This window comes from Xylocopa sonorina, chromosome 5 (assembly GCF_050948175.1).
Source record: "Xylocopa sonorina isolate GNS202 chromosome 5, iyXylSono1_principal, whole genome shotgun sequence".
NCBI classification, from domain to species: Eukaryota; Metazoa; Arthropoda; class Insecta; order Hymenoptera; family Apidae; genus Xylocopa; species Xylocopa sonorina.
This window is the reverse complement of record NC_135197.1, coordinates 13,352,814-13,372,340: the sequence shown is the minus strand read 5'-3', so window position 1 is coordinate 13,372,340 and position 19,527 is coordinate 13,352,814. Positions and strand designations below refer to the sequence as shown.

The 19,527-nt window shown below is 55.0% G+C and overlaps 1 protein-coding gene across 3 annotated transcripts; it reads right to left on the bottom strand.

Annotated features, from left to right (window-relative positions):
* Positions 1-701: 701 nt before the first annotated feature.
* On the bottom strand, positions 702-9,428 carry Otd2 (homeotic protein ocelliless). 3 transcript variants are annotated; one of them, XM_076894653.1, is made up of 7 exons: positions 9,280-9,428; positions 3,597-3,934; positions 3,305-3,456; positions 1,615-1,799; positions 1,286-1,406; positions 990-1,196; positions 702-894 (listed from the first exon to the last, which is right to left on the bottom strand). In XM_076894653.1, exons 2-7 carry the CDS (start codon positions 3,835-3,837, stop codon positions 793-795), a joined length of 1,008 nt encoding a protein of 335 aa, XP_076750768.1. In that variant the 5' UTR covers positions 3,838-3,934; positions 9,280-9,428; the 3' UTR covers positions 702-792. The 3 variants fall into 3 exon arrangements, with proteins under 3 accessions (XP_076750768.1, XP_076750766.1, XP_076750767.1); XM_076894651.1 differs by having other exon boundaries at positions 703-894; positions 3,582-3,934; XM_076894652.1 differs by lacking the exon at positions 9,280-9,428 and adding an exon at positions 8,885-9,030 and having other exon boundaries at positions 703-894; positions 3,582-3,934.
* Positions 9,429-19,527: the final 10,099 nt, after the last annotated feature.

Below are 19,527 nucleotides of genomic sequence, written 5' to 3'. Positions count from 1 at the left end.
CTACCGGTTCGGAATAACGAGAAAATGGTACATATGTACACAGACGATCGGTGTGTCCTCTTATACGTAATCTATGTACACGGTATATGTATTCGCACACGTAGGTACATAACTTCCGCTGAGATATTCTTAACGAAGGTAACGACGGGCTTCCTCCTAGCCTACGCCGCCTCGTGCAAAATCCAACTAGCTACGTTGATGATTCCTCTGAACTGCGCAAGGCTATTTATATTATATACATCAGAGTTCTCTACACCAAACGATCGAGTCCTTTCGCGAACGATTATCCCCGCCGCGAGCCGGATAATTACAAAATTCATTACACCCATTATTCGAACGTGTCGCGTCCGTCAAACACGATGCAGCTTCGCAAACATGCAAGCGGTATCGCGCGAGCAACGCTGATCGTACGCGTTCGCCGCTTCCGCTTGAAACACTGTCGTCGATCCTTTACCTCTGAGATGACTAGGATAATAATAAACGAGCGTACACCGAAGGGAGAGAGGATCGTTGCCAAATTGCACGCATCGGTGTAAGGTTGTAACGAGGGAAAACGTAAAAACGATGAGAATCTGATAGTTCCGAAACGGTCCAGTCGTCGCGGGACTAGTTTACTGTGCATGAGGAACGCACGAGGACGAATATGGCGATCGCGATTTTTTAACGATATGTCTAACTTTAAGAGGACAGTCGCCGACACGACTGCCATCGACTCCCGGAGTCCGCTTCGCTATATTGTCGATGATATGTAACAAAACCTTGACGTTCTCCATCGATCACCGACCCTGGGATTCACTTCCGATCGCCCCATCCGGCGCTGTTGTAAAACCAGGACGAAGCGCTCTCGTCCCTCGTTTTGCTCCATGTATTGTCTAAACCGCTTCCTCCGCCATCCTGCGCGCGGTTTCAATTAACAACGATTAATACACGTGACTGTCTGCGAAGCGAGGTGTTAGAGATTTGAAAATTCGAACACGGTCCAGGCTCACCACAACGTTCAACTGATGAGTGGCGGGGGAGAGATAATCCATGTTCGTGTAGTAAGACGAGTAATTTTGGTAGCACTGCTGCTGGGACGTGGTTGTTGTCCACGCTAACCTCTGGTGGTCACCGGGGAATCCACCGCCGCTCTCCGTCACAGCCGGACTCCAGATACTACTGCTACTTCCGCCGCTGCTGTACACCGTACCCCCTAACTGCGAAACACAGGGAACACTCTCTGAGACTCCGTTTATCCACCGAGGATAAGCGTATTCGCGAAACAGGCTCGTGGTCGATAACTTACGCTGGGTGGGGTTGTACTGGCAGCGAGGAGCAAACTGGTCGCGCTTCCTGCTGGCTTGTATTGAGGAGAATCCCTTAGGAGAGCCGGGGAGCTGGCCGCTGAACCACCTGTACCTCCGCTTCTACGCACACAACCAAAAGCTATAAAATAGAAACGTCACACGGACGTGGTAAAAGGGGGTATCGATAACGCGGTCCCGATAACGGTTATCGTTCGGCTGCCGGTGCGATTCGCACAGCAGTCGTGTCCTCTCTTCGACGAAGTGAAAGTGCGACGACGCGACAGAATTTAATCCGAGAAAAGTGGGTATTAATGTAAACGATATTTACAGGGGTGTTGTGGCTGGCACAGCCGCAGCGGGCGTGGGCGTGGTAGCAATCGAAGGACTTTTTCCAGAGGGCGGATTGTTGGTCGGATTCCCGGAGGGTTTCTTCGACCTCGGCGCTTTGTCCTGTTGTTGCTGCTGTTGCTTTTGTTGCTGCCTGCATTTAGCTCGGCGATTTTTGAACCACACCTACGGCACACGTAACCACCATCGGTAAACGTTCCATCGAGGAGAGGCGAAGCTTTTTTTTTTTTAATCGAGACGCTCGTCGTTCCCGAGTATCAACACTTTTCATCCCTCGTTTCCCTTGGGTCTTTTTTTTTATAAACGACCGAAAGCAGCTTTCGATCGATATTTTTGCGCCGATACACGACGAGGCTCGGATCCGATGGGAAACGAGCACGAAACGGTGTACAGAGCTTTCGTAAAGCTGGCGTAATAGCCAATTATAAGGGAATGCAGCATCGACGCAACTATCAATTACCAATGAAGCCGGGCTTCGGATAACGCAAACGGAAACCTGCGCGCGTCCGACTCGATGCGACGAAACGGCGGAGAGTGAACTTCAACTTGATGGAATAATTTAAACGGCTCTCGATTATTCGTCCCATCGACGATACGGGTCGTGTTCTTCGTCGTCGTTCGACGGCTCTCGATGCGACGCAGGGTAGGTAAATCGGTGGAATTTCTGCGAAAGTATTCGAGAGGCTCGGGTCGTCCTTCGATCCACGGTTCGCCCTCCTAGATTTTCAGAACGCGAGAACGACCTCTACGTAGAAAAGGACGGGGCTGGACGAAGACGGAGAATAAAGAGGCGAGAGAGAGAGAGAGAGGGCGGCGTGAGGGTGGCGAGAGGGCAAGGAGGAGAGGTTGAGAAGGAGAGAAAGAGAGGAACCTAGGGAAGCCCTGCGCGATCAATGTTAGAAGCGGAGAGAGGTGAGCTTGGGTTTCTACGGATTTTCTGGGGAACGACACGAGCGCAAAACCCGCGTTCGTCCAACGAGGTCGCAGTGCCGTTTAACGGTGCGGCAGAGAAAATGAACGAGGATCGCAAAGGGTGGAGAGAGCGTAGTTGGCAGGAGGTCCGCGGGCGATTCGACGGGAAGCTCGGGATCGTGGTTGTCCGATTGAAAAGCACGAGCCACGAGAGGAGAGGAGAGGAGGCCCCGGTTTCGCAGTCGAACGTGCAGAAGACTATGGGCCCGGTTCGTGGCCATTCAATTGGTTTACGCGCGGCCGGGACCAGGTGCGTTGTCCCGCAATTGCGGATGCGACGCGCCCTTTCCGCTCCTGATGAGGGTGGAATATGCATGGACACGTTCTCGGACCCTGTCGGCTTCGAAAGTCGATTCGTACGACACGAAGTCGTTCGTGACAGTGTCGCGAGTCAACGATTCCACGAGCGGCCGCCACGCACCATTCAACCGTCTCTGCTACGGGGGATTTCTTCTTTTATCGATTCGGGTTGAAAGCGAGCGAAACGGGCCGAGCCACTTTCAGAGACGCGACGGAATGCGTCCCGGGTCCCCGCAGGGTGAACTGCTAACTCGGTTAACACCGGCTGTCCAGGAAACACGAGCACGCACCGTCGAATCGATGCCGTCTACGCGTGCCGACGCTCTACTACCCCTTCGAGTAACGCGAGACACCCGAGCCGACGTGCTCGCGTCCTCGCGAGGGTTTCCCCGACATACCTGCACTCTCGACTCCGGAAGGTTGATCTTCATCGCCACTTCCTCGCGCATGAAAATGTCCGGGTACTTCGTCTTCGAGAACAGTCCCTCGAGTACGTCCAACTGCGCCCTGGTGAACGTCGTCCGCTCCCTCCGTTGCTTCCTCGGGTTGCCTTTAACAAGTCGCACCGCGATTTAACGTACACCGCGGCGTATCTGCCGCGCGCTGCGAGATTCAACGTTCAGTTCGCGCTCGAGTCGATCGAGTAAACGTAGTAGAAAAATGAGAGGCACTCACAGTAGTAGGACTCACCGGCGGGAGTACAACCGGGGTAGCCGATGGTGGAGTGCAGGGCCTCGATCGGCGGCATGCCAAGCGCGCTGACGTAAGGGTTGGTCTTGAGGGCGCCGTAGGGCCCGGCCGCGGACGCTCCGAACGCGGCGGGCCCGAACAGATCGGAGGCCGAGGTGGTGGAGGCGGCGAGGCCCCCGAGATCGGTGGCGCCGGCGCCCCCGCTGCAGCCGGAAGTACCGCCAAGGCTGTTCGGCCACATCACCACCCCCTCGGCCCCCACCACGACCGCCCCCCCGCCTAGACTCGCGACCGAGTCTACGCGAACCTCCTTCGCTCCACGGAATTACCCGCTGCTTCTGAAATTCAGACAGACACACCAGCGTACTTGGATGTACCCGCACCTCGTGCCAGTCGCGTGCTCTAATTGGGTTCGAGAAATCACTCGGGGGCACGGTTTCAGAGAATTCGTGATTCAACGATCGCTACGGCGAAACCACGCGCGAAACGGATGTCGCGGACGATGGAGGGTAAGAGGGCACTTTATGCGAGTATCGAAACCGATCGCGGAAGACGGTAACAAGAGCGAGTGGGTTCACAGCTGGCCGCGATGGATAATCCAAAGAAGATGCAACACGACCCCGGCACTTTCCAAAGCCGAGCTCCCTCCGACGTTGACCTCGCGGACAACAGGCTAATTCCGAATGCGCGTAGCCTCCTCGAAAAAGGAGAACGACATCGAAAAAGGGTGCAGCAGCGTCGCAGCCTTTCCGTTTCAGGTTTAGCCGCTGCTTAAGCCACGTTTTATCCTCTCCGATTACAAAGTCAAGAACGTCGGTGTCTATCGGCCACGGTTCCTCTCGGCTTTCGATCTCGCACCTCCGCGTTCGGCTTTATTAATTTTATTTGCCCTCCCGTTTGTCACGTCCCCGCGTCTGCGGCGTCTTCGACCCCACGGGGGACGTCGCTCCTCGCCGCGGGGCGGGGGATGCGTCGCCTCGCATATGTCACGGCTTAACTTAAGCTAATAGTCCCCGTAATTAACATGTGCGAGGTGAAAAACAATCGGATGACGCAGGCGGCCGGCGAACGTTTCGGTAAACGATTCGACGGGTGTGTTTCTATTTCCAGCGTCGGGAAAGTAATTTCGCGTAGCGCACCGTGCGGAGATCGCGTTTCAATGGTGGGTATGTGTACACTCGGCCGGAGAGAAATTTCGCATCGACAAACCCGCTTTAATAACGCATTGTTCCCGTCTCGATAGGCGGCGCAACGGAACCGCGAGTTTCGTATGAAAGGAACGACGCCACGCGAAGGGTGCTCCTGCGACTACTCGAGCGAAAGTTCCTTCGCGCAAATATGGATGAAACACCCACGTCGCCCCTCGACTGCCACTCGAGGTTTACGGTGCACCGTGGCGCGGGTGCATTCGTCATCGGTTCGAACAATGTTTCCGGAGAGGTCGATCCTTGAACGGCGATCCGTCACGCGGAAACGATCGGTCCACGAGGACGAGTCGCGATCGAGACGAGACCGCGGCTGCGAGATCGGAGCGAAAAGTGGCTCGACACGGTATATCCACGAGGCGACTCGCTCCGTTTAATTACGTTCTTTACCGGAGATCGTTCCACCGAAATGAAGTTTCAGCCCCAGATGAAAGAGAATCCATAAAGCGCGAGCATCCCCGTGACGGGTATTTCCCCGGCTCGCTATATTAAAATTTGGCTCTCTATGAAAAGAAGGCCAGCGAAGAAAGGGCGGCTGCTCTCGAGGGTCCTCGTGAAGTAAGTCAGGCGCGAATCTCTCTACCTTTGTGCACTTGTGCGCTTTACACTGGCCACAAAGACACTCGTTACAAGCCCACAGCCGACGTACCGTCGAGAAACACACTCGCGTGCGAACACAATCGCGCGGTATCGCCCTCCACTTTTCCTGCTTCGTACCTGCTGCGGTTCTCGTGCTCGTGTCGAAGCTGCGCGTCGCTCGTCCGCCGTTGCCGGAGCCAACATTTAATTCGGTCGAATTCGAGCGCGAGGCTCAATCGCGGCTGGTCATCGACGACGATGTAGCGGGGGCGGTTGTCGAAACAACTGGCAGGGGTCCCGGCTACGAAGGGCTACGAGAAACTCTATTACGAACCTCGCGCACTTATTTACACTGCGGTGATATTAAAAGCCCGCCGCGAAATCGAAATGCTCGACCGGTGGAAGGGAGCGGAGGAGTGCTCGCGAGTAGTGTCCTCTCGAGCCGCGGTGGTAGCCAGAAGTCTCTTTATCTTTGTGCAGTTCGGCGCACAGGACAATGCACTTGTTACAGGCTGCCAAGTGTGGACAAAATGCCCAAGTCGCCACTCGATTGGCCCTCGAAGGGTACTCGAGAGTAGTCTACAAGCCTGGTGTAGCGGGAAGGCAGAGAGAACCGGGTGCCGAGTCAAAGAAAGACGGAGAGGTTGCCTTTTCCACCCCCGATGAATCGATCTCTCGCTCTGCAACCAGCCATCCCCACCCTCTCGTCTTCCGTCAGTCCGGCCCTACTGCAAACACTTTGTGTTACCAATCGACGTATACGCCGGCACGTTGTCCCTAATGACTGTTAAATCCCCATTATTGCGTTCCGTGTGTGTGTGTGTGTGTGTGTGTGTGCACGCGCCCGCTTCTCGAGGGTTGCCGTTGCAGCCCTTAAGAATTCGATACGCGAATTCGACGAAGAATCCGGTGTTTCTCGCGTTCGACACCGTGTCTCGAGCGATGATAATAGAAATCGGGGACGCGATCGGAACGACGGATTTCAATGAAACGAACGCCGCCACGGATGATAATTAGGGAGGCAACGCGATGCCAGTCGAAGGAACGGAGGATAGGATGTATAGGCAGAGGCGCGGGATTTGCGGAGTCTGGGAACGGAATCCGCACCGGAGCTAGATTCGGTAGCGCACGAGGAGCGACTCCATCGCGGAAAGTTAAGTTCCGGCCGCATTGTTTCCAGGAGTGTTTGCACACAGCCGCATTGTTCTCGAAGAGCACTCTCGCGCTACGGCCGTCCACAATGGACGTGTACCGTACGCCGTGCAGTCTGCTGCGCGTAAAGAGACGAACGCCGCGCGCTGATAGGCGCCAGGAGAAGTCGAAAAGTACTTGCCGGGTATTAAACGATTTTTTCCAAATGTGCACCTCGCGACCAGCCATTATTTCGACCCGCGCGATCGTTATTGCGAAATTCCAGGCCCCGTATTCTTCTGTTCCCGCGACGTAAACCCGATCGGAACGCGGATCGCGTCGCGAGGTGTCCAGCGAATCGAGTATCGTCACCGGACGGGACGCGGTACCGCGACGCTTCCACGAATCGTACCTCTCGGAACGAAAGAAAGTCGAGGGTGGGCTTTGCCACGGAACAAAACCTGTCCGCGAACTGTCTTCTGCACCGGGGTCGTACTTGAATACCTCCGCTAAGAGGTGGTGGCATCCATCTAGTCACGAGGAAACGTTTCTTCGCCGAGATTCGTATTCAATGCAATTTAGCCCGAAGGACGGCGTTGTTGCGCGTTCATTGAGCGTAAACCTTAATTCCCGTGGAAATACCATCAGGCGGACGTACGTAAGTACGCGTATACCTATCTTCTCTCTTATTTGGGTAAGTTAGGTTTTCTATCCGGTCGAAAGAAGAAGAAAGATTCCAATGGGGTTGCGCTACCCTCTTCTCGACGAGGATCAGCTCTCCCTTTTTTTCATTTTCTTCTTTCATCTTCATCCGTCTTCTTTCTTCTTTTGCTCTCGTTCGTTTCGTCTCTCCTCCGGCGATCGACGAAACTTACCGATTCCCTCGAGCCAACTTCGAGGACCTTTTGTTCGCTTAGGTCACCACCGTTCACGCGGCCGCGTCTTTTTCCGGCCGTGAAGGACTCGCGGCGCTCGAGGATCGATCACGCGCGACGAGATCCGAAGCGGGTGCACTCGACGATCGAAATCGTCGCTATCCAGCGTTCTCCGTGCGAACAGAGGCATCCTTGACTCGACGATGGAAACTCGATGGGCGGCGAACAGCGGAAAGGGAAAACGGACGCGACGTCCACGCGGTAGACGCGAAAACCCGACGCGTAGCAGGATTCGAAGCGTTCTCCGCAGCCGTCGAGGACGCTCCACCGCGTATACGCGACGAGGAGACGGCGGTCCTCCTCGTGGAAGGCGGACCTTAACCGGGAGGGAGGCAAGCCAAGAAGATTACCGTAAGCAGATTATTTCCGTGGAAATCCTGCTGGCCAACTCTCTCGGCACGCTGGCACGCTCGAACGTTTCGGGGTCGAACGTCCCTGTTGAATCTTAGCCGCGAACGGTCGCTGTACGAATCGTTTTCGATTCGAATGGCACGCGAGTTTCATTAAGGTTCTCGATCCTCCCTCGCATCGAGACGGATCGGTGTTCGACGTGGACGCAGCAGTTTATAGATACGAGGCGCTTGATAAAACAACGATGGGAGAAGAAATACGGGCGGATTAAATTTTCGCCAGCAGCGACACGCGGTTATTTGTATAGTTGCGGACTGACAACGATGGTTCGACGAAAAGCTCTCCGAACGCCGGGTGCAATTAATAAAACGTGCATCGACGCTTGCGCGAGACAGTGCCGCGGATTAAATTTTTCGCTATTTTTTTTTTTTTTTTTGTTGCTCCTGTTTCCCTTCTCGATGCATTATTCGGTGAAAAGTAACGGTCGTGATTTCGCGTTTTATATAATCGCGCTGGGCCAGTGTCAGTTAAAGGTAGTTTTTTCTTCGCAACGCCGATAACAATTAGAACGGGAGGGTTTCGACGAGCACGGATACAGGGCGATATTAGCCCGTGTTCGGCGCGCTCGTGCCGTACAGAGGGAAAACCGAACCGGCGAAAGGTGGGACGCGCAGTTATTTCCGGATCACTGTAATTCGTCGGTATTATTTCGCGAATCGGGGGAAAAAAAGGTTTCCCTCGCTGTTTGGAAATATCGCGGCTGGTATTCAGGGCGCACGGCCGCGCGCAAATTTATATTCTCTCTTTGGTTGGATGAAAGCTCCGCGTACGCCTCGTCGATTAAATGCCGGGCATTTCCGAGGTTTTCACGCACCGTAGCGTGCGAATTCGGTTGATTCGTTCGGTCGGGGTGTGTTCCGCCGCACCCCCGGGCCCCTGTGTCCCTCGATCTTTTTTCTCCCGTCCACCGCGAAAAGTAATCGCGCGGTTTACCATGCCCGTAGGTCCGTCGAAATAAAAATTGATAACCGCATCGCGAGTTATTTCGACGAGCTAATCCGCACAGAACGAAGATTGGATGACTTACGATTCGCTAGTCGCTATCCCTCCGATGCGAGTCTACGTCTACGCAGGGGAACTCAGCTCGCGCGTGAATACCGACGACGAGGTTCCGTTCGTAAATCATCAGATCCCGACGTGCTCGGAAAAGGAAGCCAAGTCACTGTTACGAAACGAGTAAGCATCCGATCGATAGACGGCGCCGCAACTGATTATTGGTCACTGTAACGAGCTTGGCGAGCGAAAAATTCCCGGTGGAACTCGATCGCGGCGCGATAAACAAACGAACGAGCAGGAATATCCATCCGATCGCGGCACTCGCGGCACGGATACGCACACCAGCCGTGGTAGAGTCCGGCACTCGAGAATATCCCGGAGACGAATCGAAAGTGTTCTCCTGGCAGAGGTAAACAAGGTACTCACCCGTGGTCCGTGGAAACGGTTGGCTGCGGCGTCGACGAGGGTGTTCCTTGTCCGGAGCGGGGTAATCCTCGCTGCGGAATCGGCCGTATGCGGGAATCGAGCCGGTACCGTACCGGTGGCGTACGGCAGGGTTGAAAACAAAGGTTAGGTATCCCCGTTCGGTCGGTCGGTCGGTCGCACGGCACACACGCGCTCGTCGCTACTGCCACGACGTTTCGCACTATCGAGGACGCCGCGATAGAGTATATCACGGATATGTAGACCGATAATGACTATTCTATTCCTTAATCCGTCCGCGTCCCTCTGTCTCGCTCTAGCTCGCTCTCCCTCTCCGTCTCGCGGCCTGGTAGCTCTCTGTTTCTCGGTGGCCGGCACTCGTCCCTCTCGCTCTCTAACTCTCCCTTTCTCTCTCTCTCTCTCTCTCTCTCTCTCTCCCTCTCTCTCTCTCTGTTTCTCTATCCCTCTCTCTCTCACTCGCTCTCCCTTTCTCTCTCCGTCTCTCACGTTCCTCTATCCGGTGGCGTTCCGCGTGCGGGATGTGGGACAGACCCGGGACAGATGGACAGGGATAGACGCGGTAGTAGGTAGAGAGAGCAGCGAGCGCGCGGCTATTATAGCAGGAGGGCGTAGGAGAGCCCAGCTCAACTTTTCACGAGAACTTTAGTTGTTACGGATCGCTCTCTTGGCCGAGGGGTTATGCGCGAGGGGGGCGCGCTCGCTCGGTCGCTCGGCTGCCGCCGCGGGAGACCGGACCGCGAACCGGTCGAGGGGAGGGCCGTGGGGTTGGTATCAACCGACGGAAGGGATGGGGTGCCTCTGCTGCGCAGAGGGGGTAGCCCTATCCGAGGGAAGGGAAGGACGAGGCGAACGAGGAGCAACGAGCTGGAACGAGAGAGGAAAGACTGGTCTCGCGTTTGCGCGGTGAAAGAGAAGGAAGGCGAGGTGTCACGGTGGAACGAGAACGGCCGCGAAACTGGCTCGGGTGCGAAGGAGTAAGGGTAGTCGAGGGAGAAACGAAGCTACCGGGCGTCGAGAGTCGAAGCAGGACGGGACGCTGGTACCGCGTCTGCTCGTGGAAAGTTGGCGTGGTCGGGGCTGTGGCATCCGAGGCGAACCTGAGCAGTGGGGAACCAATCGGCGTACTTCGAACGATCCAACCTAACCAGCAGCGATGGCAACGCTTGCTAGCCGTGGCGACGTTGCGTACAGTCCGTCTCTAAAAATATATTCGAGCCCGGAGGTACCTCTTCTTCTTCCTCTCCGGTTCTTGCGTTAGCCCCCTTCCTCACTGTTTTCCCTCCGAAGCCGCCACTGTTTCGTTCGCCTATTCGACGAAGACACGCGAGTCGATTAAAGAAAAAAAATGCTCGGACACAGCTGCTGGCTATTCTCGGCCGGGGCAGCCCTCCTCCGCTGGTGGTGACCTATGGCGAACCGAATCTTTCCCTCGAGCCTGGACCATCGATATCGGAGCGAGCTATCGATCGGAGCCGACGAGAAAGACGAGCGATGAACGGAACCGATCGCGACGAGACGTTCTCGCTCGCGATTCTCCTCGCCGTCACGTCGTGGACGGTCGTCGAAACGTTCGCGGTTAATCTCGTTACGCCGGCAAAAGGAACCCGTTCGACGGACACGCGGCAGCCGGTTATCTTTTTTCTCGAAACGTCGATCCCCGGCTGCGATACTCCTCCTTTCGTTACGCCCTGTAGCCAGGTGATAGCTACATACCCCGGCCCGTATACCCACAACATAGCAATTTAACTTGCTCACGTGCGAGCGGTTAATGCTCTTACGGGATTTCGAAAAGATCAGCCAGCATTACTATGCTATTAGCGTAGCTAAAACCGGCTTGCTTCCATAAACCTATACTAACATGCAGCCACTTTATTCACGCCGGCCCATTCATGAACTTTTAGCCAATTTTCCTCATTGACCAATTGACTTGTCGCGCGACCCGTCGACACGTGACGCGACCGCGTGGACCACCGAAATTCACTCTTTCGATTCGTATCGTCGCTCGAGGACACCTTCGATTCGTTCCCCGGTCAAACGAGCCTCGGCACGGAAGCCTTACGAGTCGAGAAGCGAAGAAATTTCGTTGCCTTACCACGGAGGTCTCACCGGAAATACCAATGAAACCGTCGACGAATTCAGAAAAACGCCGTCGAAATGTTATTCGATCTGATATTTTCATCCTCGTGCTTAACGTTCGCGAGTTCGTTATCTGACGTGGTACTCATCGGACGGATCTTAATTAGCGTAACGCACCGTCGAAAGATTATTACACGCGTCACCGAGCGGAACAAACGATAACAACAGCGGCGATTACTCGTAACTGGTCTCCCGTCCGTCCCTGTTTAAAGAGGCAAGTGTCGGCGAGACGAGTATCGCTGCGACTAATCCGCGGGACGATTCAAAGTTGATCCTTGATTTTCTTTTTCCCTCGTTTAATCGTCGTTCGTACACGACGAGATCTACGACGAGTGCGGGGGGGAGCGAGCGGAGAAGGACCGTGATCCTTCGAAAAGCAATTTGGATCGGTCGAGGAACGATAACAACGGATTTCGACGCGCGACAATCAGCCACGAAGACTTTTGGACGCGGAGAATCGAAGGCGAAGGGCGACTCTCGTTAAGCGATCGATGCCCGCCCCGTCCCGTGGCACACCGCGAAAGCGCATTCGAACAAGGCTTAAAATACTCCCGGGTTTTATATAGAATGTAGTTCATGCTCATCATCCCGAAGATCAGCCGGCTGAGCCGTTCGACAAACGGTACGAACAAAAAGCACTGAAAAAAGACAACTCGGTGCAAATAACCTTTGCTACGTACTCCGACCCTACCCTCTGTTCCTCTCCCGGCTTTTTCCTCCCTGCCGATTTCCCTGCCTGTTCACCCATGTGTTCGCCCACCTCTCCCTCTCTCTCTCCTTTCCTCCTTTCGGTTTTCAGCTACGTAGCTTCTTCTCGTCCCGCTACTTTGGACGATAGTCGCATCCCTTTTCGCCTCGCGATCTCACAGGGTAGAACTCATCGACGAAGAGAGAGAGAGAGCGCGAGGACGGAATTTGAAACTGAGGCAAGCCGCTTACGAAGCTTTCGTGTAAATCACCGGTGAAAGTCACCGAGTTACTAAGTCAATGAATTACTCGGCTCGCCGACCGAGTCTACCGGGGTCACACACGTCTCGGGGTTACGGGGTATTACCGATGATCTTCGCGATCGAATCAGCGATATCTGGCAATGTTTTACGATCGGTGGGGCGACGCCATCGCTCGAGGAAGACGCTTATCGCCCCGGTTTTTTATATTAATTAGATTCTTCACGGTGGATCCGCGTTGTTAATCCGCCGCGGCTTATCGCCGGTGAGATCTTTTATCGGGGATCTCCGTTGTCGCATCGGTTTCGTCGTCCGACTACCGTTCGATCCACCGAATCATCCGTCGTAATGTAAATTCGATCAACTGCACCGACACGACCGACTCTATTACGCGCGTATTATGCGCCGTTCGGATCCCCGCGCGACGTGGACGCGAGCGAACAAATCCCGCTACCTACGGCGACAACGAACGCCATTGATAGTGATTGATCGTGCGACCGTAGATGGAATCAGCGCGATGGAAAAAGTCACGTTCGAGAGTGGATCCTCTCGATTCTTCTGCGGGAGGAGACACTTTTGCTGGTCATCTCGTGGAACCTACCCAGGGGACGTAACGTCTCGACGCTCGTGACACGGTTCGCCTCGCGCAGGTGTTTCGGGAAATGCCGCCGGCGAGCGTCGTTCTTCTCGCGCGCGCAACCGACGTATCGTCGATCCACGCGATATCACCGGCGTAACTGGTCGATCGTCGTTCGTTCACCGTTCGATTCCCTCCAAACAATGGACGATCCTTGAGCAGGGACCTCCCCCCCGCGGAGGTCTCAATCCCGTTGCCCATTCACGTCATTCTGCCGCGTAATACTCGCGGGAACCGAGATACCGATCGACCGGCAAGAAATTGATTCTCGACAGTCACCTGTGTCACCTTCGTCGGCCTACCACGAACTTCGATCTCCGTCGTAAATACGAAAAACGCTTTCCTCGAGAGCTCTGCGTGGACGCCTCGCGTAACGATCCTCGTGCACAGCTATTCGAAAAGTGGAAACGAGAAGCGAGTGAAACTCGACTTGTTCCGGTCCGCGCGGTGACCGTAAATCGCGTAATACCGGAGGACGGAAGAGGGACCGTGTAAAGGTGGCGAAAGTGGGTGTTCCAAAGAAGCAGCTCCGCGTTCCCACATTTATTATCCCGGAGGGCAGACCGGGGCTAACGAGTTTTTGATCGGCCCTGCCGGTGCTGGTCCATAGACCGACGCGATTGCGCTGCCAGTCCGACGTTGCCTACCTGCCTCTCGATTTCGCCCCGTTCGCCCTTAGTTTCCTCCTGCTGGCATTGTCCGTTGAATCCGGCATTCCGCCGGACGCGGGAGATTTCCTTCGAACAAAGCGCTGACTGACTCGTCCGGCTTTTCTTCCTGTTCCTTTCTCCACGGTGGCCGACTTTTCGAACGACGCCCACTGCCAGAGATCGCTCCTCTAAAAAGAGAAATAGGAAGAAGCTAGGATACTACGACGGATACGTGACTTTCTTGGGGGGGGGGGGGGGGGGTGACTGCCCACTCGGACATACGGTGGAATTAATTATAGCCAGGCTGGCTCCGCTCGTCATCGATCGTCGAAGCGAAACCTTCGCGAGGACGTAGCAAAGGGTCAGAAAAAAATCGCGCAGCGGTGATTGAATGTTGAAGAGCACCGATCCATTTTACAGGCTACCGTCCAGATTTCCCGAGGGAGCTCGCCGCCGGCGTATAGGGAAGAGACCGGGTTTCGGCTATTAGCGATCACAAATAGGCTATTACAGGCCCATTAATACGGTGCAACGACGAGACGTGCGTCGCTCGAAACACGAATCAGTTGATACCAGACTTCCATCAAGCCACCCGCGATCTTCCTCCCTCTCTCTCCCTCGCCCCTTTCTTTCTTCGTCGCTTTTCTATGCAGCCACTCTCCCCAGCAGTCCTCTGTTTTTACCACCGACCGATGGTGTAGGGTTTCCACGAGCCCCAGAGACCGGTAATCCGAGATTCACTTTGTGCGTAAGGTTCGCGTAAGTCGAGGGCGTACTCCGGTGTATGCACGCGTCGCGACGCCCTGCATCCCGCAGCCCGTAGTTCGTCCACCTTCGATCGTCCTTTCGGATCGTCGATTCATCGAACGAGAAAAGAGCAGCGCGTGTTTTCCGTTCTTTCCTTTTTTTCCCTTCTTCCATTCGAAGTGGTCGACGCGATCGTGGTCGAGGATGGTCCGAGGGTGATTAATTCCAAGCAAATAGTAGGGAAGATGCGTGGCGTTGAGTGGCGAAACGGGCGAAAGGAGCAACAAACGAGGCGGGAATAAACGTAAGCTCGGCTAATCGACTAGGCAGCCACGGAGAGGCCGTGCCACGTGCCGACTGGCAAACGCCGCGACGTTGTTAGCCCAGTTAGTCAACATCGGCGCCTCGGATGTTAAGCCGATCCGTTGTACCGCCGTTGAGCAACCCGTGCCTGACGTCTCCCTTTGCTGCGAATCGCGCGCACGTCCGACTACCCCATTCGCACAGCAGCCCGCGCGTCCGCTTAAATTTCAACGACCACGATTATGGGCGATCTCGTCGTCGTCGAGCGATTTTTACGCAGCCCAATCGGTGGATCGTTTACGCGGCAGAGTGGATTTCCCGACTCTTAACTCCCCGCTAAAAGGTTTTCCGTGATCGTCGCTAGCATCGTCTGCTTCGGGTAATTAAAGCGGAATCCCGAGCGAACTTTCGGAACAACGGCTGACTCGATCGGTCGTGAAAGCTTAGACGTCGAAAGTTTGCCCTCGATCCTAACGAGCTTCGTTCTAACACACTACCGATACGTACCGCTCGTCGCGTTCCGTCTCCATTCCCGATCGAACGGGACCGGAGAAGTAAACGTTCCACATCGCGAAGCCCGTGCGCAAACCCGTTTCGAAACGCATACAGTCTCGTCGAATTCTGCTGAGCACACCCGGGCAATCGCTCGTTCACGCGATATACCAGCGATCCTCGCACGAGTGGAAGAACGCGTGCCGCTCATTAGTATCGATTAACGATGGATCCAGCCGGGGAACGATCGCAGCTGCATCGCGGGTTCCTCGTTACTTATCAAAGTTCCCAGTTCGTAGCATCGGGATTTTGAAACGGAGAGAGGAGCGCGGATCTAGTTTAACGGAGCAACGTCTTTGAGACCCGCGTAGCTTTACCTTTCGCCGTATCTCTCGAGACGGGGGCCCTTGACGAAGGGTTGCCGTTGATGGGCGAACGAAGGCTGCCCGAAATCTCCTCGGTTGCGGAGAGAAACTGAGAGAGCCAGCGACGCACCGGAGGAGTGCAGCAGAAGGAGGAGGAGGAGGAGGAGAAGGTGGAGAAGGGTGGCGGTGGTGGTCGCGAGAGGCAGCAATCGGGTGGTGAAGAACCGAGGGAAGGTAGATGGTGCAAGGGCAAGGGGCAAGGGGGACGCGGGCCACGCGGCGAGGAGCAGGGCGAACGGGGGTTGTAAGCGGCTTACGCCCGCCGAGCGGAGAGCGACTCCTCGCTAATTATTTATAGGACCCTCTCCTGGCTCTCTCTTCTCGTGCACGGAAGATCCTTTGCCGAGAAGAGTTCTCTCCCCGTCTTCTTCCATCCTCTTTTCCCTCTCTCCCTCCATCTTTGATCTTTTCCTCGTTTCCCTCCCCTCTTCCACCCTCGCTTTTCTCCGCGTCGGTACTTTCCTCTTCTCCTTTTTTTTCTCTTCTTTTTTCTTCCATCTACCGCCTTCGTGCTCTCTCTCTCTCTCTCTCTCTCTCGCTCTCTCTTCTTTGCCTCTGCACTCTCGAGTTCTCTGTACGATCAAGTTATACATACGCGATCCTTTTTACTCGCTGCCAAGGACTGTCCTGGGTTCCTCAAAATGGAAAATGTTCGATCGGTAGATGATGAAACGCCTTTTCGCGGTGAACGTAACGAGAGACAGAGAGAGAGAATGGAGTTAGAGGAGCGAGAGAGAGGAAGAAACGCGTTCGTGGAATACCGAGTTGTTCTCTCCCGTTAAATCGGTGACCGGTGATAAGCGATGTGATTTACGGAGCGCGATTAATTAGCGGGTCGTATATCATTCCGGCTGAATCGAGTTCCGAGTGGGGCGGTGGATCGGACGTTCGTCACGCGGAGATCGCGTAGCCAGGCTTGCGCCCTGCGAGCGAAATCAACGAGAAATCGGTGGGAGCTCGTAAAATTCGTACGTGCGCCCGTTCCCCGATGGGAACGAGCTGCGAAGGAATCTCCTCCACGCGCGCGTTAGAACCCGTAGCGGCGGAAACCGAGGAGAAGGTCCATTTTTTAGGATTACCTGCGGACGGCTCTCTCGCTCGCGTAGGCTACGGAAAGACCGAGGGTGGCACGGTCGGGGGAAAAGGCCGATAGAAGCAGACAGGGAGGCGGGGGAATAGGTGTGTTGGTTATTCGGGAGCAAGCCGAATGTTTGGACAGAGGGAGCTTAACAATGCATTCGCGCCCCTTGACTTCCTGCCGGAGCTTCTGTTCCCTCTGGCTGACCGGCGGAGCGGAGTGGTAGTAATTGGGTCGGGCGAGCCGCGATAGTTTCGTTCGAAAAAATTCCTCGCTCGACTTTGCGCGCGATCGCCCGATTCGACTTCCGCCTCCTCGAAGGAACCTCGATCGAGCGTCGATAGCGATTCACGGACGTAGAAAATCGGTATTCGAACGAATCGCAGCGGAAGACGTCTGTTCGAAGATCGAAATTAAAGTAGGCAGAGAGGCAGGTATTCGAGTGTAACGCGGCGTTCCGTATGCGAGCGTCGCGACTGACGTCAGCGGCACCGCGCGTCGGTGGATTACGAGGAGACAACGTTCGTAGAGCGCGGTCTCGAAATAAAATGAAATATTGCCAGCGGGAATTAAATCGCTCGACACCCTCGTTCGACTTATCACCTCAATTAAAAGGGGGAGGCGGCCGCATCGATTGTAACGCGACGCACGCGAATTTCGATCTCGCAGCGAGATCAAAGCGAGAGAGTCGAGGCCGCGGACGTTGCGATGCGCACCAACTAGCAGAGGAGCCCCAATTGAATTTGCGGCGCGGCGCGATCCTCGATTCGACTTTGATTCGATTTCATCGAGTTTAAAACCGGCCGCTTATAGAACATTAAGCAATCCTCAAAGTGGGAACGGGAAATCTAGTTACTGGCAGCGCGATCTGGCCTCTTTGATCCCGCCGCTCGCCCCCCTCCTCACGATTCCTCTCCTCCTACTCTTTCTATTCTTCAGCCGCTCCCTCGTTAGAGATATTGCCAATCGAGAAAGAATCCCCTTCCGGGCTTGGCGAACCTCCGAGATTGCGTGAAAATTTCATCCGGCAACTTTATCCTCTCCTCGTCGATGAATGGAGCCGGTGGATCCTTCGGCTTCTCGATTCACCACGCATAAATTAATTTTCTATCGAGAGCCGTGACGAGGGTGGAGGTTGGTGCGGGGCTGGAATAATTAATCGGGGACGATCGGACAAGAAGCACGGCGCCGCGTCGGACGGTTTCACCCCGTTTCATAGAAAGCCGTGATAATCGGCGGTCTTTCCCATGGAAATTGCGAGCAGAGAGGATTTCGGAGCCATGGAACACTCGTCGCGACGCGGCGCGACGTCCCCCCCGTCCCGAATGAATGAATAAATTCGCGCGAAATTATTAAACCGATTCCCGCCGGTGCATTATTTATACGGTTTGCTGTCATCGGATTGCCGTCGATGTTGTCCACGATCGAGCGAAATATGGGAATGCAGCTGTAAATGGAGTTGCCGGGACATTCCGCGCGGCTGCTGATGTATGATTTACTCGGGCGCGTGTCAAACTGAACGCGACGTGGGACCCGGGGAGCAGGTGAAAAATATAATGCGCGTAAACACGCGCGTGAGCGCCGTCGACGAGGCGCGTTCACCTGTGACGTGCTTCAAGCTGTTCGGCTCCAAGAGAAACTTGAAATGCGGGTCAGCGTTTATTCGGTAATTTACGCGCGTTGAGTTTCAAACGATTCGCGATCCTCTCGATACGCTTGAACGTAAGAGAAACACGGTTTGGGGAAATGGAAAAGCTGCGAAGGAGTCCATCGTCGGTCGTGGGTGACGAAGGACGGTCGTAAATCTGCGCGATGGAAACAATGCGTCGGTCGACAATCGTGCCGCGTGAATCTGTTCCAAGGCACGCCGGGTGACGCGAGGAATCGGTGGGTTTTGGGAGTTCAGCGGGGTAAGAGAATCGACGGAAAGGCGTGGTGCACGGATGCGGCCGGCTTCCGTGTTGCGGCTCGATCTCGCCTCGAGTAAGTTTCGGTAGGTGTGGCAATAAGGTATAATGCGAGTATTAAACCGGCATAGACAGGGAGGCTGTAGGAAAAGGGGTAAGAGAGCGGTTTGCAAGGATAGGTAGGTAAGTCGGGGCTTAGCCCGGTGACACAGTGAACGGAACCAAGCCATGAAGCTTACGGCCGGCTCCGAGTTGTTATAATGGGATCCGGCTAAACGCAAGCCGATTTTAACTCTTCGCCGCAGCACTCGGCCAAGTTCAAGGCCATTGTCTTCGCCACGATGAAAGTGAACGGTCGACACTGGCGAACCCGTCGAAAATGTCGCCACCAGGACCCATCCGGCTGACCTATCCGGAGGAACGATCGAGTCTTTATTCCTGGTCGATTCGCAGCGATCACCTTCCTGCTTCCGCGCGCGTCAACGACCTAATCGAGAGAGAGAGAGAGAGAGAGAGAGAGAGAGTGTCGATAAAACGAATCCACGAGTCGCGTGTACAGGTAATTCGGTGGTGTATACGGTATCGATGAATAGAGATCCTCTTTTAAAGAGAAAATCGCGAAGGATTTGCGCCGCGATTATGCGAAAGGGTCATCAAAGGGCTCGAGGAGTACTTGGGTACTCCGGCCGATTTGTTATAGCCCGTTAATTTGATGAGGTAGAAAGGATGCCGGATTACGCCGTCAAAAGGTAGACAGGTACCCGATCTGTCCAATTAGTCAGCCACTGGCTGGTCTGCCGCTGCCTTCGACTGTTCGGGGTTCTTTGTCCCCCGAGTTTAGGCCATTTAGAGATACGCCGGCTCTCGCCACCCTTCTCCCTATTAACGGGCAACATGCTCCCGTGCTG

Excerpts from the sequence above, each read along its gene's own strand:
- Otd2 (XM_076894651.1), bottom strand. The coding sequence starts at position 3,837 with ATGTGGCCGAACAGCCTTGGCGGTACTTCCGGCTGCAGCGGGGGCGCC. Across the intron at positions 3,457-3,581 it reads CGCCGGTGAGTCCTACTACT|GCAACCCGAGGAAGCAACGG; the intron begins GTGAGTGCCTCT and ends GACTTGTTAAAG. Across the intron at positions 895-989 it reads CTCATCAGTTGAACGTTGTG|GATGGCGGAGGAAGCGGTTT; the intron begins GTGAGCCTGGAC and ends AACCGCGCGCAG.